The sequence below is a fragment of the Heteronotia binoei genome, chromosome 18, assembly GCF_032191835.1.
Source record: "Heteronotia binoei isolate CCM8104 ecotype False Entrance Well chromosome 18, APGP_CSIRO_Hbin_v1, whole genome shotgun sequence".
NCBI classification, from domain to species: domain Eukaryota; kingdom Metazoa; phylum Chordata; class Lepidosauria; order Squamata; family Gekkonidae; genus Heteronotia; species Heteronotia binoei.
The window spans coordinates 21,701,402-21,727,779 of NC_083240.1; the positions used below are offsets into that span (position 1 = coordinate 21,701,402).

The window sequence follows — 26,378 nt, forward strand, 5'->3', positions numbered from 1 at the left end:
TGTCTCCTTCAACTTGACCGTCTTGACATTTTACATGTGATGTCCCCCCCTCCCCATCTCCTTACCGCACAGATGGCCCCCATATTTATTTTAGCCACCGTTCAGGGTAGATCGTCTGCCAAAGCTTTTTCTGCATTGCCAGACTTGGCCATATGGGGAGAATTAAGAACAGACAAAGCTACAATTTTAACCCTTCCAGAGGCAGCAGCGCAACAGATGCTGGCCTTAGCCAATAAGAGCTTTCGGCAGACTCCCCCAACACTGCTCCTCCCGCTCCCCGCAAGCCAAGCTTCCCTAGTTTCGGTCACTGTCCATGGACAATGAAGAGTTAACAGGAAACCAGTAGATTTCCCAGGGAAACAGACAAAAGTGTTTTTGAGGTTCTAAATCATGTAGAGCTGCTTTGAGGTAGCTGTCCATAGGAATCATAGTTCAGCCCCAAGGGAGATCTGGGCCACAAGGTTTGCACATCAAATACAGAGACACGGAGGGCTGTTTCACACACTGCACGCTCCACACGGAAGACATAACTCCAACAGCTGCATGCATTTGCAAGCTTGGAAAGCTTTGATTCAAGACACCGTTCAGCTCAGTGGGCAACCTTTGGCCAGCCAAGTCATTGTCTTTCAGCCTGACTGAGAAAAACTATGCCTCTCACACTGTGCTCTTTGGAGGAAGGGGGACAGTGTAAATAAAGGAACCAAACAAGCACGTTTGTTGCATTAACTTGAAGACACGTGCTTAAATAATGTGTGGTTAGTATGTCATTTAAGACACCTTGCTTGGGATGGTTTTGCCATTTCACAGAACTCTTTTTAACAGCTAGAACAAAAATGTGATGCTTCAGCCTCCAGTGAATCCGCCGGCAGGCACTTTCCACCAGACTCCACAAATGCATCTTGGAAAGCTCCCTTGGGAGTGCTACAGCAATGCCATTGCCTGAAAGGCATGCTCTGAATCCCTTGTTTCCAGATGCATGCCAAAGCACATGCACGCAGGCTCCTTGACTAGAATTACAAAGTTGCTCTGCCCCCCAACTCTGGAGGGCCTGTACCAGACCATGAGCCAGTTCTGTTTATATGTTCAAGGATCCAAAGCAATTACCCATCCCCTGCCTAAAAGACAAAACACTTCAGTTGTTAAAACCCTGAAAGTAGAAATAAAAGCAGCCTAAATCCTCCTCTGGTTAGATTCTTTCACTGCTGCCCAACTCTGGGATAAATGGCCCACGACAAACACTGTTCGAATGAAAACCTTGTAAGCTCATTTCGGCCTTTTTCAATGCACAATGACATCTCCTGATGCCAGCATTCTTTGAGAAACCATGCAAAGCCCTCTCGAGACATTTAACTGGTTTTAAAACATGAGCTCTGAGCCTGCACGAAGGTCTTCCAAAACACCCAAGCCGCTGGACTCTCTAAAGGGATGGTGCTCCCCCTGCAGGGAGCTAGTATATAAATCAAAAACCAGGCATCTTCCTCTCAGGCATCTAAACTGGATTTGGCGGAAAGAAGGGGAAAAGCCAGTATTAACAACTAGCGCAGACTCTCAAAAAGGAGACTGGTCACACACAGAACTCCAGAAGTGATACATCAATAAGAGGAGTCATCTCACTGGCTACCTTTGGGTGAAATTCTGTATCCAGAAGAATAGAGTCCGACACCAAGGAGTTTACACCAGATTTTAATTTACATTAAACAAAAAAAAAACTCGGTGGGGATGGGAGGGTGGGATATAAATCGAATAAAATGAAATTAAATGAAATTAACAAAAACTCAGTGGACCAGGATTATGCTGTTAGCCATAAATATAGTCACTTTGCTGTGTCCCTGCCAACAAGGCTGGGAAAAGGAATTTATGGTCCAAAGTGCTCTCTTCTCTTAAGATTCTTGTTCCTTTTCAATTTCCCAGCACCTGAAATGCCATGGTTATACTCTGACGTGACATATGGTATTTCCCCTTCAATTCCCAGCTGAAAAAAAAGAAAGAACAAGGATTGTGTTATTGTCTGGGTCACTTCTCTCCCTACCACGCCCCTAGGCAAATGCCACCAAGAGACTAACTGTGAATTTCTAAGGCAAAAACACCGGCAGGCATACAGGTAGACCTTTCGATGGCTGAAAAGCTGAGCGATGGGACAGGCTGAATGTGGTGTACGGAAGATGAGACAAGGAGAGGGGAAACTGTTATTTTTTTCTGGTTAATGAAACTCAGACTAAGTGACAGGTGTGAAGGACTGACCAAAGAAGCCCTTTGCCATGCCATGCATGATTAGGGTACGTTGCCACAAGATGTCATGAAAGCCACTGGCTTAGACGCACTCATCCAGGAGAAGACGCCTCTAAAGGGCTATTAGCCATGACAGCCCAATGGAACCTCCCTGAGCTCAGAGGCAGTGACACTTCTGGTTGTCAGATGCTTAAGACAAGGGACTGCGGACCTGTTGTTTCCGTGCCTGGCTTAGGGGTTTCTCTGCATACATAGGGTAAGCACTGGGATCTCTCCCTTGCCTTTATCATGGCATCCCAAACCACTGCACAGGCTACAGCTGTGTCAATACAATTGTTATTGAAAAATCTGCAAGCTTTGCAAGTAAAAAGCAAAAAGGTGGGAAAACAGAATTCTGGATTCATTTCCCGGCATCTCCTGCATTCTGGCTGGGGAAAGAACTTCATGCCCAGGACTTCCTAAAGAGCTCCTGGCTTACCAGTCCTGGACCAGACAGCCCAATGGGTAGTTTCATTATAAGCAACATGTACTTATACCCAAGGCTGGGCATATTCTGAACAGGTGTGGGGATGGGGGGAATTCGCATCTTGTGCTCAGGCCATTCAAACTAGACAACAGACTAAATTCTGTCTCCCTGTGCTAAATTACATAAAGCAAGAGAAATCACACATTCAGGTTTTGCTAGTCATTATGAATAAAGGGAAATAAACATAGAATACAATGACGCCTCTGAAAACCTTGCTCAGCCACCCCCTGGTTTCACTAGAGGCCATGCACTTTCATACATTCCTTGCAGTCATAACTGCTAGAGATTTTTTTAAAGGAAAGCCAATACCACACTCTGCACTTTTCTCTGCTATTCCACAGGCTCGTGGCAACACACAGCTCTGCTCTCATTTGCCACTTCTGAATCCTACTCTGCCTCCAAGGAGCACAAGGCAACTTGTGCGGCAATGATCTCATTCTATGCCCTGCAGCAAAGGTCCCCAACCTTTTTGAGCCTGGCGGCACCTTCAGAATTCTGACACAAGGTGGTGGGTGCAACCACACCATGGCCGCTGCCAAAGGCAGAGCCAACCACACAATGTCAGAGAGTGAGGTTATGCATAATTCTAATAACTTCGCATTCCAGGGCAAAAAAACCCCTGTGTTTTAACAGGATGCCTTTTTAAAAGAACATACTGTTTTAAAATGCTTTCTTGCATACATTCAGCTTACCTTCAGTGAAAGCACTGTGCAGTGGTGGCAGCTGTTGCCAAGGCAAAACTTAAAAAAGAAAATATCTGCAAAGCCAATCAGGCCAAACCCACTTTCTAAAGACATTTGGTGAGTTGGAGTGGTGCCCATGGGCACCATGTTGGGGACTGCTGCCCTACAGTACTTAATACTACTACTAAGCATTCCCACAGCTTTTTCAAGCATTTCACGTAATCTTGTTGTAATCCCTACACTGAAACTTTAAGGCACGTTAGGATGACTGTATTGCAGATGGCAGGACAAGGCCAAGAGAAAGCAGCTTGACAAACACCACTTGACCAATGCCACGCATTATGTTTACAGCAGATATGAGATCTAAACGGGGCCTCCTAGGTTCACAACTCAGTATTTTAATCACTAAGTTCCAACAAACACCTCAAACAGGCTTGCTCTACTCCAGTCAGAGGATTTTGTATCTTAGCTTATTAGAACCTGAAGTCCATGCTTCCCCCAGTTCTACTTAGCATTAGCTCTAGGGCCAAAGTACATTATATACTTGGCCAGAAATCAGGTTTGGGGAACTCTGACTTGCTTTGCCTCCATCCACACAACAACTGCAGGAACTTATCCAAATGCTGCAGGGCCTGATTTGGATTGGGGCTCCAGTGCCAGGAGAGACTCCAGCCTCAGGCCATTTTCCTGAGTCAAAATGAGTCAAAAGGTTATCTGCCCCATAAGCAGATCTGCTTCTTGCTGTCAGAACACACCTGCAGCCCATGTGCTAGTTTTAAATTACAGATGTGCAGACCATACATTCAGCTACCGAGTGTCCAACTTATCCTTACTTGGTTCAGGAACACGCAGTTAGGAACAGGGATATTTCCAATCAGTAAACAATTCACCAGTCGTAAATTCTCTGGAGCTACTGGGGTCAGAATATGATAGAGTTTCTTGTCCATGTCCACCCCTCGGACAATTCCTGCAAAACAGAAAAGGGGAGATATTACAATTGTTACTTAGCAAGGCAGCAGTATGTCTGGAATTCTAGAAATTCATCACAACTCAACAGAAATCATAATTCAGGGGACAGCAATTTGTTTCACTCTCCAAGCCACAGGGGAGCTAATCCATCTAGTTTGATAAAGATCTATAGCACAATTTGAGTATCAACCCAGAGAGATGCCAGCGGCTGCTAACAAATTCCACTCATGCTCTTATTCTTAACCAGCATTCGTTCCACAAACAAGAAAACCCCAATTCAATACACATCAGATAAAGAGCTACTAAGACCTGAGCCGAGCCAGAAAACCACACTCCTGATTGCTGGAAGCTAAGCTCAAAGCACCCTTTTGTCTCCGAGTCTTCAGCATCTATGGCTCACATACCATCAGAGCTATGTCCCAATAAGGATTAGAAGGTGGTGTGGAAGGAAAAAAAGCTGAATGAAGGGATTCAAGGAGCCATGCATCAGCATGCAGAGAAATCCATGCAATCTTGTCTGCAAGTGAGAACCCCAACATATAGCGGCGTCACAAACATGCTCATCAGTTCACCACTAGCAGTTTATTTTTCAATCCAGTGAGAGCCCCCCACCCTTTATGGAGCTTGAGAAAGGTCAGGGTCCTCCCTGACCTCACGCTAACTACCGACAAGCTCTTCAGCTGCTCTGAGCTTGAGTTTCTCTGTGACATCGCAGACTGAAGCCCATCCCAAACAAGATAGAGCAGAGGCCTGCTGAAATTTGCAGACCACTGCCCAGTGTCTGAAATGTTTCTGAACTATTCCCATGCATACCTCGGTCAACTGCTCTAGTCTTGCATGAAACCTAGATTCCGGAACACGGAGTCATAACAAAGTGGTAAGATTGCCCTAACACTGCTTACCAAAGCCCAGGCAATCACAGATTGGTGTCTGCGTTAATAAGACTGGTCCATCGGCTTTACCCTGGACCTCATCTGGTAACTGGCAGAGGCCAACCCAGCTGGCATTGACGGAATACAGTATGTGGGCAGGAGCAACATCTGTATGAATAACCTTGATTGAAACAGCACTGAAGGGTACCTAGAAAAAATTAATAAATGTGTGAATATATAGTCAGACAGAAAAGTCATTTTGTTGCAGAGAGAAGGGGGAAAATAATGGAAATGAGTTTGCTATACTAGTCAAGAATGGAAGGTCTACTTGACAGGCATACAATACTGCCCCCATTGGACAAGCAGCAGCAGATTTTTGGGGAGGTGGACAGCACAGCAGCAGAGCACATGCCTGGCACAGAAAAGCGGCACATTCAATGCCCAGCACCAGCACTCTAAAAGACAACTATCTTGTGTGTCTGGCTGATCCCAAGGAAGTAGTAGTACTAGAAGTAGATTGTAGATTTATACCCCGCCCTTCTCTCTGAATCTCAAAGCAGCTTACAATCTCCTTTATCTTCTTCCCCCACAACAGACACCATGTGAGATGGGTGAAGCTGAGAGAGCTCTCACAGAAGCTGCCCTCTCAAGAACAACTCCTGGAAGAGTTATGGCTGACCCAAGGCCATTCCAGCAGCTGCAAGTGGAGGCCTTAGAAATCCTGAACCCAGAGTATCCAGAGGTAGTTCTGGAGTGGAGCAAGACTAATACATTGAAGCTTAATCCTAACAACTTGGAAGTGCTACAGGGTGAGTGAGAAGTCCGACCTGGGACTTAAGTTGTCCTCCATTCTGTATGGGGCTGTGCTCCCCTTGAAGGAATGGTGCCATGGTTTGGAGGTGCTCTTGGATCTAAGAAGCCTACTGCTGAATAAGTGGGTGGCAGCTGTGGCCAGGAGAGCCTTTTACCAGCTCTGACTGGTTAGCCAGCAGCCACCTTTCCTGGGCAGAAAAGTCCTGGCCACTTTGGTGAATGCCTTGCATATAGGAGACTGCAACGCACTCTATGTGGGGCTGCCCTTGAAAAGTGTTCAGAAACTTCAAATGGCGCCTAGTGTTCCCTCCTTCCTGCTCTATATTTCAATCAATTTTATGGTTTTGTGAGTGTATTTTAGTTTTAGCTTTGTTTTCAGGATATGGGGTTTTTCCCCCTGGTTCTAAAATGTTTTTTTTTACAGATGTGTTTTTATTATGCTTTTAATCTGTTAACCAACCTGGTGAGGACAGAAAGGCAGGGTATAAATTCTGTAAATAAGAACAAATGAAAATAAATGATAAGAAAACCTGAATAGGCAAGCTCAGAAAAGATCTCAACTCTGACTCCTGACTGATTAAATAAGTCCTTGGTGGCTCCTTTCCCACCCCCAGGTCCTGTTCAGCAAGCCCTTAGCACAGGCCCTGCCTTTTACCTGATAGGGCACCAGGCTGTGCAAAGGAAGCACCAAGTCCATGTTGGGGGGCTGCAACTGAGCCAGGTAAGCTAGGATGGTCATGTCCCGGAGGACACTTCTGTGGGTTCGCCTGGAAGAGAAACATGAAACACAGCCAAAACTGGAGTGCGCCCTGGAAGCACAGCCTGTGCCACAGGTTTTCAATGTACCGTAAGTGTTTACATCCTCAGAATCAGGTGAAAACAGCCCTATTTCAGTGCCAGTTATGATTCAGTGCATTAATCCAGAATAAACTGTAGCAAGCGAGAACTGTGCAAACATGCCCTTGAGTTTTTGTTCTTCCAGCGCCTAAAAGGACGAGCAGGCTACTAACAATGCTGTGGGCTAAGGAACTTTTCTGTACCAACCTGCAAGGCTGCATCAGTCAACATCTAGATTCTGAAAGGGAGCCTCTGTTCTGCTGCCCACTGTTTACAACTCTGAGGCCGCTTTCAACATGATATCCGTGGCATGGAAGCTCCACGAGGCCTGGCTCTCAGCCACCCTGTCAGAGGTAATGCCTGACAGCAGCGAGGGCAGCTCTGGCACTGGAAGGAGCTGCAACAAAGACTCCCACATGGTCTGAGGCTTCCGACATTACCACATTGCTGTGGGTGGCTCTTTCCCACACCGCTGAGATCATGCTGGAATAACTTAGTTTGGCTGATCTCTCAAGAAACTGGACATCAGCATCCAACAACATGAATCCCCATGAAGGGACTTGCCTTATACGTTTCTTGAATACATTAATGTCAAGAGTCACTCCATCTTGTTCCTCGTCATGTGTATTCAATGCTAGGCTGTGCTTCAATGCTATGCTGCGCTTGCAATGCCTTTGACATAACTGTAACTTGTTACTTATCTGGAGGGATGGCATGTCTGGGAGTTAGCTAGTTGCTAGGTAACCAAGGGCAAGAGCTGGAGGAGATGTGAACCATGAACTGATAGAAAGCACCTGTGGTGATGAGAGCTTTGCAAAAACCCCACTTTTGCTTGGTGCGTTTTGGCTTGAATTATAATGGTCAGGGCAAAGATTTATAAGTTGGGGGAACTGACTGGACTTCCGGGGTTGGAAAATGCCGAGCTGAACTGCTTCTCAGAAGGGGAGCAGGTTGGAGCTTCTGTTCGGAGTAGTGGAAGGCCATCTAATGCCTACTTTTCTCAGTCAGAGATCAGTCCAAGATATGCACAGGAAACTTTGAGGAGATTTACCTTGTCTAAAAGGGAGTCCCCGGGTGGGGGGGCTCCTTTGAGGCTTTGAGTGATCTCGAGAGACGAGTTGCATTTTCATCATCTGCAGAAGTTTCCAGAGTCATTTATTTGACATAAGCTCGACAGGATCCTAATCTTCTTTGATACTGCTAAACATCTAAAGCTATACAAGACTGGTGTTGATCTGGATAACTACAGAAAAGGTACAGATTGCTATCTTTCATTCCGGGACTAATTAAAGTTAAACAAAATAAAATCAGAAGGTGGGAAATTGAAATCTAGAAAGCTTGGAAGAAGAAGGGGAGAAGGGGTGAAATTTGGACTTCATAAATTTAAAGGACAGTGCTAAAAAGTGGAAAGGAATTTATTGTTTTGTCTGCTTGTGGTTTTGAAGAAAAAGCCCCATCGTCATAGACTTGCAGCTCCCACAGCCGACACAGGAAATACATCAAGTATCGTGAGATCCCTCTACTAGCGAAAACGGGATTTGATGGAAAGCAAAGCAGGAAGTATCGGATGGAAAAGGGAAATCATTAAAGCAGCCAGCCTACTCTAGGACTATAATATCATAGAAAAACATTGGCGGCCATTGCTAGGAGGTTAAAAATTAAATAAAATTTTTAAAGTGTTCGGGATATTAAAAATTGTTGGAGCCGACAGAGGTGACGATTATAAGGTAAATACTATTGGACATTACTGTTAATAACCATTTTAGAAGCCTCTAGAAGAAAAAGGAAATGAGGCAGAAAGTTGCGACCACCATTTTGGAAAAAATGAAAACTTTAAAAATTAATATCTGAGCCCAGGAGGCTCTGAGGACAGTGAAATTAGGCTTATTGAAAAGAGCAAGCCTCACTCTTTTAAATCTGATAGCTGAAATTTAATTTGGTGAGGTCAACATTTTCGGTGTTTTTACATGTCAGACCATAAGCAAACCCGAGCAAGGACTGCTTCACTGGAGAAAATGCAGGACCAATTAGATGCAATGGAAGCCAGGATAATGAAAGGGATGAAGGAGATAACTGCTTCCAAAAAAGAAATTAGAAAAGATATTGAAGAGCTAAAAAAAGATAGAGGATCTCAGAAATGAGACTGTGGTGACATCAAAAAGGTGGAAGGGAAGAGTGAAAGTACATGATTCCACCTTGTTAAAAATACAAGAAAAAGTGGCAATTCATGACTGCAAACTGATGGAGACCCAGATACGTCTGAGAGGAGTACCTGAGGATAAAGAAACTGATTTGAAAGAATATATAATAAAAATAATTGCAGAATTTTTGGAGGAAGATCCTGAAGGGACTAGAAACATGTATGACTATATGTATAGAATGAACTCACTATATGCCAAAAAAAATAATCTACCAAGAGATGTGGTTATAAGATATATGACAAAAGAAATGGTGGGAAAGATCATGAATAAAAACTTTGAAAAGACATTGATAGTGGGAGGCAGCAGAGTAAGAATTATGAAGGAATTGCCAAGACAAGTGATAAATGACAGAAGAGCATATAAGACATTGATAGAAAAATTACTGGACAATGAAATGAGGTATAGATGGATAATACCTGAAGGTTTGAGCTTTGAGCTACAAGGAAAAAGGATTACAATTACAAGCACACAGGAACTGCGTGGATTTTATGAAGAACATAAATAATTTGCACCATGATGGATTACAAATTATTATCTTGGAATGTAAATGGACTAAATTCACCACAAAAAAGAAAGGCAACATTTCATTGGATTAAAAAGCAAAATTGTAATATAGTTTGTTTACAAGAAGTACATATCAAACAAAAGGATTGCAAATTTTTATGGAATAAACAATTGGGACTAGAATTTCATTCATTGGCTGAACAGAAGAAAAGGGGAGTGATTTTTTATATTAAACAAGAATTGGACCCGAAATTAGTGTTTAAAGATAAAGATGGAAGATTTGTAGCAGTAGAAATATTAAATGCAAAAAAAACATTGTTACTGGGACTATATGCACCAAATGGAGAAAAGGATGCTTTTTTAAAAGACATTATACAACAATTTGATGAAGTGACATATGGTCAAGTTTTGATAATGGGGGACTTTAATGGAACAATTAAGAACACACTGGATAGATCTGGGGGGGGGAGGGAATAATAAGGAAGGAAAATTGCCAAAGTGTTTTTTTGAATTGGTCAAACAAGAAAATTTGGAGGATATATGGAGGAAATTTAATCCTGAAGTGCAGGACTACACCTTTTATTCAGCAAGACATAAAACTTTTTCCAGAATTGACATGTTGTGGTGCACTAAAGACTTAGGCCTTATAACAAAGAAAATAGAGATTTTACCTAAAATAGGGGCTGATCATAACCCAATAATGTGGATTACAAAATTGTCTAAAAAGTTGAGAAGATGGAGATTGAATGAAGATTTACTACAGAATAAAGAAATGACATCTCTAGAAAATGAAACTAAAGCTTTCTTCCAAATAAATGATAAAGATATAGAATTTCAGACGGTGTGGGATGCTTATAAAGCAGTAATGAGAGGAATATTGATTATATTGAATAATAAAGACAAGAGGGCAAAAGAAAAACATGCTGGACATTCAAAATGAAATAAAGAAAAAAGAAGGGGAACTTAGAAAAAGGCCAGGGAAAAAGAAAATTATGAGGGAGATTATAATATTACAAAACACAAATGAGACATTTGTTAAATAAAGAACTGGAATGGAATCTGAAAAGACTGCAGCAGAAATCTTTCGAGGGAGCAATTAAACCTGGAAAATATTTGGCCTGGCAATTGAAGAAAAAGAGAGAAAGTAAAATTATTAATAAAATTGTGGTGGAGGGAAGAGAGGTGGTAGATCAAGAAGGAATAAAAAGAGAATTCTTTAAGTATTATGCCAAATTATTTAAGGGTGTTAAAATAAAAAAAAGAAAAGATGGAAGAGTATTTACAAAAGATTAAAATAGCACCCTTAACAGAAAATATGGGGAAAGTCTTGAATGATCCAATTGAAAAAACAGAAATTGAAGCAGCAATTAATGCAATGGAAAATGGAAAAGCACCTGGGCCAGATGGATATACAGCTAAATTTTTTAAAATCTTCAAAGAGGAGTTAATTCCAAAACTTCAGAAATTGATGAACATGATAAGAATAAAAGGGGAAATACCAAATACCTGGAAGGAAGCTGTTATTTCGTTGATTCCAAAGGAAAATAGAGATGTCACGAATGTAAAAAATTATAGACCAATCTCACTATTAAATAATGACTATAAAATATATACAAGAATCTTGGCAAAACGGCTTAAACAATATTTGATAAATTTTGTAAAGGAAGATCAAGCGGGGTTTCTCCCCAAAAGGCAAATAAGAGACAATATTAGAACTGTTGTAAATATTGTAGAATATTATGAAAGACATTCAGAAAAGGAAGTAGCATTATTCTTTGCGGATGCAGAGAAAGCATTTGATAATTTAAATTGGGACTTTATGTTTGCAGTAATGGAGAAAATGGAGTTGGGGGAAAACTATAAGGATGATAAAAGCAATATATACTGAACAACGTGCAAGGTTATGTATAAATGCAGATCTTACAGAAGACATGATAATTAGCAAAGGTACAAGACAAGGCTGTCCGCTTTCCCTACTGTTGTTTATAATGACTCTTGAAATCTTACTGATGCAAATCCAAGAAGATAAAGCAATAGAAGGATTAAAAGTAAAAGGATTTACTTACAAATAAGTTTGTAATGATATATCATTTGCAGATGATATAATGTTTATAAATGAAAATCCTATACAAGTCACACCTTTGTTGTTAGCTAAAATACAAGAATATGGGGAATTGGCGGGACTGTGTATTAATAAAGAAAAATCAAAACTTCTATGTAAAAATATGCAAGTAAGCAAACAAAAGGAACTGCAGAAGATAACGGGATGTGAAGTTACCTCTAAGGTAAAATATTTGGGTGTGGAGATAACAATGAATATTGACTTGTTTAAAAACAATTATGAGAAGCTATGGCATAAAATGGATGAAGATATGATAAAATGGAATAAACTTAATTTGTCATTGCTTGGCAGAATAGCTGCAATTAAGATGAATATTTTGCCAAGAATAATGTATTTGTTTCAAACTATTTCGAATCTGAAAGACAGTAAACAATTTAATAAATGGCAAAGGAAAATTTCAGAGTTTGTGTGGACTGGGAAGAAACCAAGGATCAAAATGAAAATCTTAACAGATGCAAAAGAGAAAGGAGAATTCCAATTACCAGATTTAAAATTATATAATGAAGCAGTTTGTCTAGTGTGGATAAAAGAATGGGTGACGCTGTTAAACAAAAAACTTTTAGCGTTGGAAGGTCATGGAAATAAATTTGGCTAGCACGCTTATATGTACTATGGGAAAAAAAGATGGATGTTTTTTCTCTCACCATTATATATGAAATAATTTGCTAAATGCTTGGATGAAATGTAAGAAGTATGGGGATGAGAGAAAACCGTTATGGATAGTGCCAGCAGAAGTAATAAAAATAACAGCTGAGACGGGTGAAGAAAAGTGGTTGTCATACAATCAACTATTAAAAATGCAAAGTGGCAAAATAGAATTGAAAACTGCTGAAGAGTTGAATAATAAATATGATTGGTTCCAAATGCAACAAATAAAGAGCTTGGTGGAAAATGATATTAAAACTGAAGGAATAAGAAGAGAGCAAACAGAAATGGAAAAAGTTCTGCTTGGAGACAATGAAAAATTAATTTCAAAATAATATAAATTACTACTTTTTAAATGGCCTACAGAAGATGAAGTAGTGAAATCTCAAATGATTAAGTGGGCAATTAATGTAAATAAAGAAATACAGATGAAAACTTGGGAATATTTGTGGAAGAATTCTATAAAGCTTTCGACGTGTCATAGTATTAAAGAGAACTGTTTTAAAATGATGTACAGATGGTATATGACTCCTAAAAAGTTGGCAAAGATGAACAATAAGATGCCAGATAGATGTTGGAAATGTAAAAAACATGAAGATTCTTTCTATCATATGTGGTGGACTTGTGAAAGAGCAAAAAAGTATTGGCGGATGATTCAACAAGAAATTTCTAGGATCTTGGGATACGAATTTAAGAAAGTTGCATAGACTTTTCTGTTGGGATTACAAATGGAAAAATTTTCAAAAGAAGATAGAACTATAATCTGGTACTTGCTTTCAGCTGCTAGGACACTGTATGCGCAGTTGTGGAAGCAAGAAAAAATACCAGAAAAATGGGATTGGATTGTAAAAGTTATGACATGGAGTGAAATGGACAAATTAACAAGAATTTTAAGAGACTATGACTTAGAAGTTTTTAAGATGGAGTGGAAAAAGTTTAGAAGATATGTAGAAAAAGAGTGGAAAATAAAAGGACATTGGACAATTTTTGATAATGATTAAGTCTTAGAAGGAAGAAGAATATTAATCTTTGTTTTTATTAGTTAAGGGTACCTTTAAATGTTAGTATTTCAAGTAACACCGGCGGGGGTCAAGTAATGGGGGGAGGGGTGGTTAGAAAGTAAAATATGGGATAGATAAAAAGAAGTTATTAATGATGCAAGAAATATTGTTACTATATGTTACTAAATAAAATTGTTTTAAACAATATAAGTTGGGGGAACTGACAGAGAGGTCAGTTCTGACAACACGTGTATATGCCCATGAAGCTGGAATAAAGATCTTGAACTTCAACTGTCTTTTCCTTGACTCTGGGTCTGACAATTTCTTCTGTTACTAAACCTTACTTTAGCTCCAACCAGGGCTTTTTGGGTAGAAAAAGCCCAGCCGGAACTCATTTGCATATTAGGTCACACCCCCTGATGTCACCATTGTTTTGCACAGGGCTTTTTGTAGAAAAAGTCCAGCAGGAATTCATTTGCATATTAGGCCACACCCCCTGACACCACGCCAGCTGGTACTGTGTGCCTGCTCAAAAAAAGCCCTGGCTCCAACTATTGTAAAGAACAGAATTATGAAGATGCGTTCATCAGCAATTTCAACAAATCAGCCTTTTTGTTGGCTATGCTGTAAAGTGATACGGACCTGCGAGAGTGTGCTAGGAGAAAAACAGGGCCCTGCCTTGGCCCACCCTACAAAGAAAAGAGAGAGAAAGAACCTGTCCAGTCTTCCGTGTGGAGCTGGGTGAATCTTCCTCTATGCTGCACAGAGCAAAGTGGGGCTCGCAGCTCCTTCCCTACTCCAGGCAGGACAAAGGCTGATGGCTGGCAAGCCATGCCCACCTGTAGGGGAGAAGCTCCCCCTTGCTTGCAGCCAGAGCAACCTCTGCGGGAGGGCAGCCCCACCAGTATAGCCTCAGTGAGGTGATCTCTCGGACCATCCACCCACCAGGACTTTTTCCAGTGGCCAATCCACCCCAGGGGACTTGGGCAGTTCACAACAGTATTCAAGGTATCAACTCTGGCATGCAAACTGTCCTGTCTGCCTGCTCTTGTGAGCCCGGGCATTAGCATTTGGAGGCCTCAAGTCAAGGCCAACCTTCTAAGGAGAGCAGAAACAAAAGGGATATGTGAAAGGGCTTGCTGGCAGGCCACCGTGTGGATGGGGTGAGTGAAGATCCAGACATTCACTCCTTAAAGAAGCCTGCTTTTAAAACTAGTTGCTGACAAGGGCTCTATGCCAATCAAGCCCAGGGAAAACTATGCAGGGGTTCCAGAGTGGAAGATATACAGCCTATAAAAATGATTCTTTAGATTAGCCAACAGGTCACACGGCACTTGCCAAAACAGTTTGCAGTGTGCTCCAGACAGAAATGCTGGCGGAGAGTTCAAGACTCCCAGTGCTTTGAGGAGATGGAGTCAGTGGGCAGCAGAGATGTAAGCAAAGACAAACAGAGTAGCCCAGGAGAGGACTTAAAACTTGCTTCTACTTAATACAAAGTTATTTCCTTCACCCTTCCTTTGTGTCCTCCAATCCCCACCTCCATTTGTGACTTACCCATTGCCAGCAACTCCTGCCCTGGGGAACTCTGGCTGAATACACAGCAGTTTGTGCCCAGAATGTGGGGGGTGGAGGTCTCCTTGGGCCCTGCACAGCTCCATGTCCTCTGTCCCATTCACCAGGGTCTTGCATTTGAGGGGCCCTTTGCCTTTCGTATGCAAGCCTGCGGAGCTACAGGTATACTCTGGGGAAAGCTGAGGCATGTCTTTGAAGTTTTCTGCACTGATCTGAATGACGTGAGTAGGTGAAAACAGCCGGATGATGTCGATCAGAAGCAGCAGTCCAGCACCTTTGAAGAAGACGATGACACTGGAATTATATTCCGCCCTCCACTCAAGAGTCTCAGAGTGGCTCACAATCTCCTTTATCTTCCTCCCCCACAACAGACACCCTGTGAGGTGGGCAAGGCTGAGAGGACTCTCACAGCAGCTGCCTTTTCAAGGACAACCTCTGCTAAAGCTATGGCTAACCGAAGGCCATTCCAGCAGGTGCAAGTGGAGGAGTGGGGAATCAAACCCGGTTCTCCCATGTAAGAGTCTACACACTTAACCACTACACCAAACTGGCTCACTACATCAAGCTGGCTTTGACCACGGGGGAAGAAATAAGGACAGGTGTTGGGCTACTCTGGCTGACAAGGATGGAATCCGGTATCTCATACAGAAGTGGGCAACCTGAGAATGTCTGCATTCCCCCACAAAACAAGGACAGTTCTCACCTCTGCAGATGCAGGAAATAGTTTGTAAACAAACAAGCAATGTTATTTTGAAAAACCTATTCTGATTTCACTAGTTGTGGGGAAAGGATGCACATACATAACTGTACAGAGCACCAAAGCTCCAACCACAGAAACCTTATCTTCCCACTGCTATGAGTTCGAAGTTTCTAACATGCCGAAGTGCAGATATAGACTAGAAGCATTCCCTTTAAAGATTAAAGTTAAAATTCTCAAGAAACTGGATTATGTATCGTTTCTGCACTTCTGCAGAACTGCAGCCCGGGGTGAGAGTGCTCCATATGTATCTCCTTCTACCAAAATCACCATCTTGAATTTTCCACCTGCAATTCCTATCTAAAAAGGTCAGTGCTGGTTCTCCAGGCCAATGTGCAAGACAGGATGATGGACTAGAAGGACCACTGGTCTAATGCAGCAAGGCACCTATTATATTCTGTGAAAATAGGAAACTTGGAACCAAAGTATGCAAATACAACGAATGGACTAAGACTTTTCCTCATTGCTTTCAATGTATCTTTCTTTATCTTCTCATCCAGATGTTTCCAAAATAAGAAGCAAAGGAAAGGAATGGTTTAGCTTCGACATGAGAATTTCAACTTTCATTTTCTTTTTCAAGACATGATTTTTCTAGCCTTCTGGGTTGCAAAGACAGGTTCCGGCCTATGTCTTCAAATCTAGTGAAATCTTCCAAAGGGAGGGTGAAGAAGCACAGGGCCCTACATTGCTCAAATATATAAGAACCAAACTATGCTACATAGGATTGCCAGGTGTCCCCCCACCCCCACCACTGGCAGGGGATGGGGTGGCCGGAAGGGGGGGTAGGGTTGCCAGTTACAGATTAACTGTACTTATCTGTGCAAATTAACTGTACTTATCTAAATAAATGTATTGCAAAGGTGTTTGAGTAATTTTAATTAATGAAGTGCTATAATATAATTGTGCTTTTGTCCATTATTTTTCAACTTATGCACAATCAAATATCACAATAATATACAGGATGCCCTCTTACAGCAACTTTGCAAGCTCCAGGAGGTGATCTTCAGTGAAGCTGGATTTATATGGATTTTATATTTTGTATTTATGCCATCCATATGGACATGAATATGATTATGTAAACAGTAAAGGACTCCGCATCTATATATTTTTTCGAGTTGAGTTTGGCTTTGGAATTGCATGATTACCTATTATTGTGATATTTGATATGCTCATAATTTGAAAATAACTGGCCAAAAACACAAGATTATATTATAGCACTTTATTCAAACGTCTTCATAATATATTTATTTGGATAACAGTTAATTTGTCCATGGCATTTTTTGCATTAGTTTACAGGTGAGCTATAGGGCAAAACTCCCCTTCTGAAGAAAAGTGTTCGCCCACTCCCAGTACATTTCCTGGACCAACAAGCTTACCTTTCACCCATCCCATGGTGTTGATGACCAAAGGCACATCTCTCTCATAGGCACTGAACACATACTTCAATGTGTCAAGATATCTTTCAGTCTCCTGTTCGCAACTAGTGTCACCAAAGTATGCCATTTTGTGGGGTGTACGCGGGTGAGTGAATGGTGGACCTAGAATGAAATAGACCAGATGGAACTGCAAGTACTCGAAAGCCACATTAAAATTAAAATACAGAGAAAAACACAGAAGAGTATTTCACCATTCCCAGCCCTTAAAATGCAACCAGCAACTGGCTTTCCTCCACTGCACCAGCAAAGCAATTGCTTCCCCCCAGTGTTTGTTTCATCTCTTTCAGAAAGGATGACGTTACAAACAGCAGCTTCGCTCGTTGCTGAGAACAGAACAAGGGGCTACGCATTTGACACACTTCTGCAAACCACTTCAAAGCACATACCCAGAAATGGTTCCGTCACATTAATTAGCGAAATACAGCCAGGGGGCGTGAACTCAGACTGTCCCAGATCACATTCCAAAAATTCAATGCATGGAAGGCTATGTTTAAAAAAACAAAAAGAAAGAGGACAAATTTTAAGAGGATCCCTCAGTCTACAAAGGAAAGAAAATACAATTTGAACAGGCTAAAAGATCAGCTGCCTTTCTTGATCAGAATCTCTTGACTACCAGAAGCAGGATGGTTTGGCTGCAAAAAATTTTCTTAAAAAAAAAGGTTGTTCCTCAGCCTAAGTTCTGCTCCCTGCTTTCCAGTCTCTGAACAAGCACTACATGCACAGAGCTCTTACTGACAAAACACATGAAATACTGATAGACAACAAAAGCAGGCCTGTTCCATAAGAAAAGAGACTGGAGTTGAGAAAAGGGAGTGCACGTTGCACCCCCTTTTGCTGAGGCAAAATTTCATCTTTGTGCACTAAATTCTTGCCCTCACTCACTAGGCTTTGCCTCTTGATAATATGAAAAAAAACCTGCCATCTTTTTCAGATCAAAGTACTAGAAGGCACTGGTTTGTCTTGTGACTGAATTATAGAAACCAAAGCTTTCTGAATATAAATGCATTTAAGAAGCAAAAACAGTACTATGAAGTATTATAGTTGCAAGAGGTTGCAAAAGAACAACAGCTCAACAGATAAAGGCCAGAAATTTGAAAGCCCATGCTGGAGAGGAAATTGTAAAAGAGAGAACTGCAAGATCAAAGCCAATTCCACAATAGACATTTAATCCTGGTCCAGGCCTGTCCCCAGACTGATTTTCTACACTAGAATCATAAACTCATAGAGTTGGTTTTCATGATCCCATTATTCAAGTGCAGAATTTCAGTTTGGAGACAAGGCTGGACCAGGATTAAAAGTTTAGTGTGGAATTGGCCCTATAGTCTCATAGAAACAGGAAAAGAGCACGAAGGATCAGCTGCACCATTTAACCGGAATGTGCCTGACCTGTGTCCATAAAGAAAACAGCACAAGAAGGCCAAGAGTGACAAGGAGCAGTGTTCCCTCTAAGCTGAGTTCATGCGAGCCAGCTCACAATTTTTTAGCCTGTCTCACACATTTCTGTCCCAGCCTACCCTGCTCAGGAAGGATGGGCCCCTGAGCACACTAATTTATGCAGTAGTTCACAACTTTAATACCACTAGCTCACAAAGTAGAAATTTTGCTCACAAGATTCAACAGCTTAGAGGGAGAATTGCAAGGAAGAGAGGTTTCTGCATACCTGGAAGAAGCCTAAGGTACACAGGAAAAATTATTTTCTCTCCAGTGCCCCACCTTTCGGCGGGGAGGGGGGAGTTATGCATGCACACTGTCTTTATACTGCCACAAAAAAAACTGGTAGCATGAGGGAGGGAGAGCAACCACATCTCCAATCTCTGCCTTACAAGCCGCCCTGAGCCTGCCTTGGTGGGGAGGGCGGGGTATAAATAAAAACGTATTATTAATATTATTATTATTACTACAACTGTTACACCAAATGGAATCTGGAGACTTACAAGCTCTTTCCCTTCAGCTATCTAGGGGAGGGGAAGGGAACTGAAGCTCCCCAGCATTTCTGCCCAAAGAAACTGCAAAGAAATCTTTCACATTCCTCAGACAGGCTGGCAGAGGGAAAGAGCAAGACACCCTTCCCCTGTCAAAACTTCCCAGAATGGCTAGAGAAATTAAGATCAAACCACATCAGACCTTACTTAAATACCTTCAAAACATACATTTAAGCAGCAGAAGGAGTGTAATCGCGAAAAGAAATATAGGATGTGGAAATCAAGGTGAGGGAATACGTACATGACAGCATCCAATGCCTGACTACTTTGACCTATAAGACTTCAAAAAAGGAAGCAACTGCCATTTCTTTCATTTCAACTGCAAACAATAGAGGAACTCAGGAAGAGGGAACAGAAGGGGGCAGGTCCGGCCCTGTGATTCGTCACAAGTCACTCACTGATCTCATTACTTTCTAGAACCAGCTTGTGAACTTTACAGCAAGCAGGACAGTCACTCACCGGTTCAGCAGAAGATTAATCAGGTGTCTGTTAAAAGTGGACTTGCCAACACTTTTGGGGCCACAAGCGAGGATGATAGGGCAGCCTTCATCTTCCTCTGAAGGCCAAAAAGAAATATTCCAAATTGCATTAATTTAGCAGTTCCTCTACACTTACAACTCACCCTTATCACTTGAAGCGTTTATACACATACGTACAAATAGAACAGTAATTTACATGGAAACGATACAAAGGTTAATGCATGTGTGCATAAAGTGCTGTTGAAGATACAACAGACTTATGGCAAAGTCTTAAGGAGTTTTCAAGGCAAACGCTGGACAAAGGCTATCTGTCACCTCCTGTCTCTACACAGCAACCCTGAACTAGGTCTCCCATCCAAGTACAAACCAAGGCTGAGATCACACTAGCCTGAGCCATCCAGGTCAGGACACAAATGTAAATATTGCTAATTATCTTGGTGTAGTGGTTAAGTGTGCAGACTCTTATCTGGGAGAACCGGGTTTGTTTCCCCACTTCTCCACTTGCAGCTGTTGGAATGGCCTTGGGTCAGCCATAGCTCTCGCAGAGTTGTCCTTGAAAGGGCAGCTGCTGTGAGACCTCTCTCAGCCCCACCCACCTCACAGGGTGTCTGTTGCCAGGGGCGGGAGAGGTAAAGGAGATTGTGACCTCTGAGACTCTGAGATTCAGAGTATAGGGCAGGATATAAATCTTGCAGAGTTGTCCTTAAAAGGGCAGCTGCTGTGAGACCTCTCTCTGTCCCACCCATCTCACAGGGTGTCTGTCGTGGGGAAGAAGGTAAAGGAGATTGTGACCTCTCTGAGATTTAGAGTATAGGGCAGGATATAAATCCAATATCTTCTTCAATAGAAGGACAGAGTCAGGCACTCCCATTAGACTTAGCATCAGAAAATACAAAGTCGATCCAAGCCCTTGATGTGGCATCGCTTCCACTGACAGGCAGAATTTTATACTGTACTTTAAGTCAGATCCTGCTGCATTTCAGCTACAGCTAAATGTTTTAAGCTACTCACCCTGACATGCTTGGACCAACTCTTCAATGGCCGAAAGCGAGCTCTCCGACAAGAGCAGGCCATCCCCCGGATCCTGCCTCCAAATGCTGGTAGAAGCGAGGATTGCATCTTCTGGGGTGGAACGGAGAACCTTTTTTTTCTGGGGATGAAGAAGCATTCCTCTGAGGAAAGTTTCAGCAAAAACAAAACAAAGAAAGAGTAAAAGAGAATACTCGTGGCTACTTTGAGGCTTTTAGCTGCTTTGGGCTTCCCTCAGGAGAGCAAGGTGCGGTGCATATTGAGAAAGGACTATGCAGAGCTTCACATTTAGGAGGCCAGAGTGCTCAACTTCAAGAGGGGATTGGAACAAATATAATGAAGCAGAGGTCCATCTATGGCTATTAGCCACAAGGTATAGATGGAACACTATGTCTGGGGAATTGATGCTCTGTGTTCTTGGTGCTTGGAGGGCAACAGTAGGAAGGCTTCTGGACTCTGGCCCTGCTGGGGGACCTCTTGTTGGCACCTGGGTTTTGGCCACTGTGTGACACAGTGTTGAACTGGATGGGCCACTGACCTGATCCAACATGGCTTCTCTTATGTTCTTAGATGTGCAGAAATTTCAAATAAAACCCTCTGCCCAACTCCTAACCGATCAATCTTTTATTTGTTATGACCGCAGATCAGCCAAGATTGACAACAGCACATCTCCTATACAAAGGAGAACACAATAAAAGATAGTTGATTGTTTCACTTGTGTTCAGTAGGCAGGGGCTGTGCAACTACTGATCTCAACTCTCAGAAGAAGGGAACACAAATCACAGCATTGTCCAAAGAAGAAGACGACTGCAGATTTATACCCCATCCTTCTCTCTGAATCAGAGAGCAGCTTATAATCGCCTATACCTTCTCCCCCCACAACAGGCAAGGCAAGGGCCACAACAGGCAAGGGAGATCAGATGGAGGAGACAGTCCCACGAGAACGCTGACCCTAAACCACTTGGGAGTTTTACAGGTTAGCACTACTGCCTTGGGTTAGATGTGGAAGCAAACTAGCAAGCAGTGCATGTCAGCTTTGCACAGCATGTGCTTGTGTTAAATAAGGCTAATTGCCAAATGGCAGATATAAACAAACAGCAGCAGGAATATGAAGTTCTGGCATAAAGTTAAGACAACATAAAGAAGGCCAATAAATCCAGGGAAGGCAGCACCAGTCGAACCCAACAGGTAGTTTGACAGCTTTCAAGTAGTAACGAAGCCTCAACTAAAATCAAGAAGATTTTCAACCATCATAAGAAACACCAGGGCATAAAAGGGCTTGATTTTGCTGAAATACACAGAACTCATATTCTGAAGGGAAATACGTTAAACAGAAATAATACTTTGTCCAGACCGTTGTTGCTTTGCCTCAATATAACCAAGGCTGCCTGCAATCGGTTTTCACCTTCCAGTAATTGCCATAGCGTAAACAACCAGGGAGAAGATGGAACTCACCTTTGCTGTGAAAACACGAGAAAACTCTGAGTGTCTGACAATGAACCTTGTCACTGGAGTGTCCAGGTGTTCCAGGAGAACCATGGAACACTGTGGAACAAAGCTTTTCATCAGCTTGATTCTTGCAGCTGGAAAGGAAGAAGAAGAGACTGGATTTATACCCTGCCCTTCGCTAGCCAAAGGAGTCTCAGAGCAGCTTACAAATCTCCTTTCCCTTCTCACAACAGACACCCTGTGAGGCAGGTGGGGCTGAAAGAGCTCTCTCAGAATTGCTCTTGAGCAGAACAACCTTGAGAGAACTTGTGGCTGACCCAAGGTCACATCAGCAGGTGCATGTGGAGGAGTGGGGAATCAAACCCATGCACGTAAACACTACACCAAACTGGCTCTTGCTAATGGATGAAGCCACCAACCAAGTGGAAAATGAAGGCAGCAAAAGTTTTTCTGTACCAATATGCAGCTCTCACAGGGCACTTGCACTCCATCAGGGATTGCAGCTTAAGCGCTGACAATCTTGGCCTATAGGATTTCAAGAAGGGGGCCCCTCCCAGTCTTGATAACCTTCAGAGAGGATTGTGAGGAACTCCAAAGGGATCTGTTGAGGTTGGGTGAGTGGGTGTCAACGTGGCAGATGCGGTTCAATGTGGCCAAGTGCAAAGTAATGCACATTGGGGCTAAGAATCCCAGCTACAAATACAAGTTGATGGGGTGTGAACTGGCAGAGACTGACCAAGAGAGAGATCTTGGGGTCATGATAGATAACTCACTGAAAGTGTCAAGACAGTGTGCGTTTGCAATAAAAAAGGCCAACGCCATGCTGGGAATTATTAGGAAGGGAATTGAAAACAAATCAGCCAGTATCATAATGCCCCTGTATAAATCGATGGTGCGGTCTCATTTGGAGTACTGTGTGCAGTTCTGGTCGCCGCACCTCAAAAAGGATATTATAGCATTAGAGAAGGTGCAGAGAAGGGCAACTAGAATGATTAAAGGGCTGGAGCACTTTCCCTATGAAGAAAGGTTGAAACGCTTGGGACTCTTTAGCTTGGAGAAACGTCGACTGCGGGGTGACATGATAGAGGTTTACAAGATAATGCATGGGATGGAGAAAGTAGAGAAAGAAGTACTTTTCTCCCTTTCTCACAATACAAGAACTTGTGGGCATTCGATGAAATTGCTGAGCAGACAGGTTAAAACGGATAAAAGGAAGTACTTCTTCACCCAAAGGGTGATTAACATGTGGAATTCACTGCCACAGGAGGTGGTGGCGGCCACAAGTATAGCCACCTTCAAGAGGGGTTTAGATAAAAATATGGAGCACAGGTCCATCAGTGGCTATTAGCCACAGTGTATGTGTGTATATAACATTTTTGCCACTGTGTGACACAGAGTGTTGGACTTGATGGGCCGTTGGCCTGATCCAGCATGGCTTCTCTTATGTTCTTATGTTCATATTAGTATCCTATACTTCTTCTGAGGATTTTAGGGCACCCACCTTCATTCTCACAGCAAGAGATCGAATTGAGAGAAAAGTGACGCGTCCAAAGCCATCCAGTAATTTTTACTGCTGAATACCCCAACCACTATGTCACACTGGCTCTCACCTGATACCCCGGGGAAAGATTCCTGTTAATGCCAGGATCTCACACATCGAAAGCGCCTACCTTATGACAAACCACATCATATTTTAACTGAAGATCTATAGGGTTTTTAAAAAGCTATTCATAACCTGCCTCGTGAGCCAGTGCCTGGCTGGGAGGCTGAAGGATTTAAACATTCATAATATAATCAGCACCAACCTCAGCCTTAGCACTGCTGACCTGTCCCCAGATTTGCAACCATAAGACCAGAAGTGTTTGTAATGCTTGTGCTAAAACCAGCCTTCTCTCTTCATTGGGCCACCTAAAATTGAAGTAGCCCATAGCAGATTAGCTGCTTTCAGATAAATGAGATTAAAACAGCGAAAGTACCAGGGCACAGGGTACCATGGGCATTAGCCATGCCCATCTGAAAGACAATTATTCATGTCCATTTGCAGTCAAATGTTCAAAGACAACTATTCAAAAAGTGCCCGGCACCTCTCCATAAACCTTCTGCTTCCTCTCACAATGGCAGGAATTCGTGAAACAACTGGCCATCACAACACCTACTTACCTTGTGGCACAAGATGAGCTTTCAGGATGGACCTGGCCTCCACCTTCATCTCTTTCTTGGATTTTTCTGACTCCTTATAGGCAACAGCTTCAATGGAGAGGGCACAGTGCGTATGAGGGGAAAAGAGGTTGTACGGGAGCTGTTCAGGAGCAATGTTGAAGCCAAACACTCGCACGGACCCATAGAGGCAAGTCAAGCAACACCTCCCATTAAATGTCAGGCTCTGCAGAAAATGAAAAGCAAGGAGTGGAATGAGGAATAAAGGAACTGTAAAAGGTCAAACGATTTCCTGAAGAGCCTAAGCTACTAAGAACGTGAAGTGTTCACAAACAGAGCAAGGGTGTCAAACATGCGGCCCAGGGACAAAATCAGGCCCCCCAGAGGGCTCCTATCAGCCCCCCCCCCCCCGCAACTGGCTCTTGTCTGCTTCCTTCTCCCTCTCTCTTGCTTCCCTCTGCATCTCAGCTTGCTTAACAAGGCTTGCTCAATCGCACAGGAGCTACAGAGCAAAACCTTGATTTTCTCCACTAGTTGAGGCTCCTCTCTCTCCTGGTCCCCTGGGGAGGGAGGGAAAGAGCCAGAGCTTCCTTTGTCCAGTTCCCTGGATCCCATGGGAGAGATACAAAGAAAACACCTTTAAGACCAACAAGTGCTAACGTTTTAAGCATCTTTACCGGTGTTTATCTGCGTCCTTTAAAAGTTTCTCTCTGCTACCTAATCTTAAATAGGTACACGCATGGCCCGGCCCGACAAGGTCGCATTTATGTCAGATCCGTCCCTTATAACAAATGAGTTCGACACCCCTGCTCTAGCTAGCAAATCCAAAGTACAAACAGTCCCTAAACCAGGACCATTCAGAAGCACGGCTTCCCCAGATGCTTCCGAAGCATTCAGCAAAACAATGCCCATAGCCCACCCCACAAACGCCCCAGCGGCGCCCCTTCCTACCCGCCCTTGAGGCAAAAGCAGCACCGCGCTGCCTCCTCCCTTGGCTTCCACCACCGTCAGAGGAGGCAACGACGGCGGTTCCTCCTCGGCTCGCTGCCCGACCTCCGGCGCTTTCACTAGGCCCGCAGAGACGAAGGAGGCGGCGAATTCGCTCCACCCGTCCGCTCCACTCCCGCTGTTTTTGCCGCTGGCCGAAGGGCGACAGCGAGCCAGGGAAGCGAGCAGGCGGCGGCGTCTCTGCAGCGGTCGCCGCTTGCGAAGCGACACGGAGGCGGGACGGCGGCTCGGCATCGCGGAGACCATAGCGACTAAGGCACGAGCACGACAACTCTCGCGAGAGGAAGGGGGAAATGGAGGAATGGTAGCAGGGGTCTCTCTAGGAACTGGGAAGATGACAGAGCTCGACTTAGAGAACCTGGGTTTTTTGTGCGCACTCAGCTCTTCCGGGTATGTTCTGCAGTTTAATATGCAGGACTTCCAAAGTTTTGTTCAGAATGTAAGCTTTCCTATGCATGCATACTTTTTCAGACAAGGATAGGTGAACAAAGAAAGAAGTGAAAGAGAGTAAACTTTGGCCTTTATTATAGCACACTGAGGGCAAGTCCCTCCCTTCCCAGGCTCCACCCCCAAAATTTCCCGGTATTTCCCAATCCAGAGTTGGCAACCCTATGTCCATTCCCCAGGCTCTGCCTATGTGCCCATGCCTGGAAGTCACGGCGACTCCTACTTAGGCAATGAGGACGTTAAAGGAATTGCCTTGATAGTCCACCCCTGCCTGCATCCCGACCCTGGTGTTCTTTCGCGGTCTCCCATCCAAATACTTGACAGGGTCGGCCCTGCTTGCCTTACGCGATCTGATGAGATTGGGCTTGCCTGGGTTATCCAGGTCACAGCTATGGGCTGCTTTTTAATTGATTCTTAAAATGTTGCAAGCTTTCTTGAAGCTCTGGCGGAAGGTGGGGCAGGTCGAAGGAATTCATTATCCAGGCAGGGAACTGATCCTGGTAGCCTGCTTCATACGTGTTGTCGCCATCCCCGCCCTTTCCTCTGAAACAAACAGCAGCAGTCTCTTAACCCTTTCAAACTCAGGCTTTCTAGCGCAGATGGCCGAGTGTGTTTTTAAACACTACTTGATCCAAATTTCCTCTACTGGGCAAGGAGAAG

At 43.2% G+C, this 26,378-nt stretch overlaps 1 protein-coding gene across 1 annotated transcript; it reads right to left on the reverse strand.

Moving 5' to 3' along the window:
* Positions 1 to 1,667: 1,667 nt before the first annotated feature.
* NOL9 (nucleolar protein 9) lies at positions 1,668 to 25,571 on the reverse strand. The gene is made up of 12 exons (XM_060259323.1): positions 25,215 to 25,571; positions 24,267 to 24,489; positions 22,113 to 22,240; positions 20,640 to 20,778; positions 19,609 to 19,705; positions 17,554 to 17,651; positions 17,108 to 17,269; positions 14,957 to 15,248; positions 6,748 to 6,859; positions 5,310 to 5,487; positions 4,272 to 4,405; positions 1,668 to 1,972 (listed from the first exon to the last, which is right to left on the reverse strand). Exons 1-12 carry the CDS (start codon positions 25,515 to 25,517, stop codon positions 1,856 to 1,858), a joined length of 1,983 nt encoding a protein of 660 aa, XP_060115306.1. The 5' UTR covers positions 25,518 to 25,571; the 3' UTR covers positions 1,668 to 1,855.
* Positions 25,572 to 26,378: the final 807 nt, after the last annotated feature.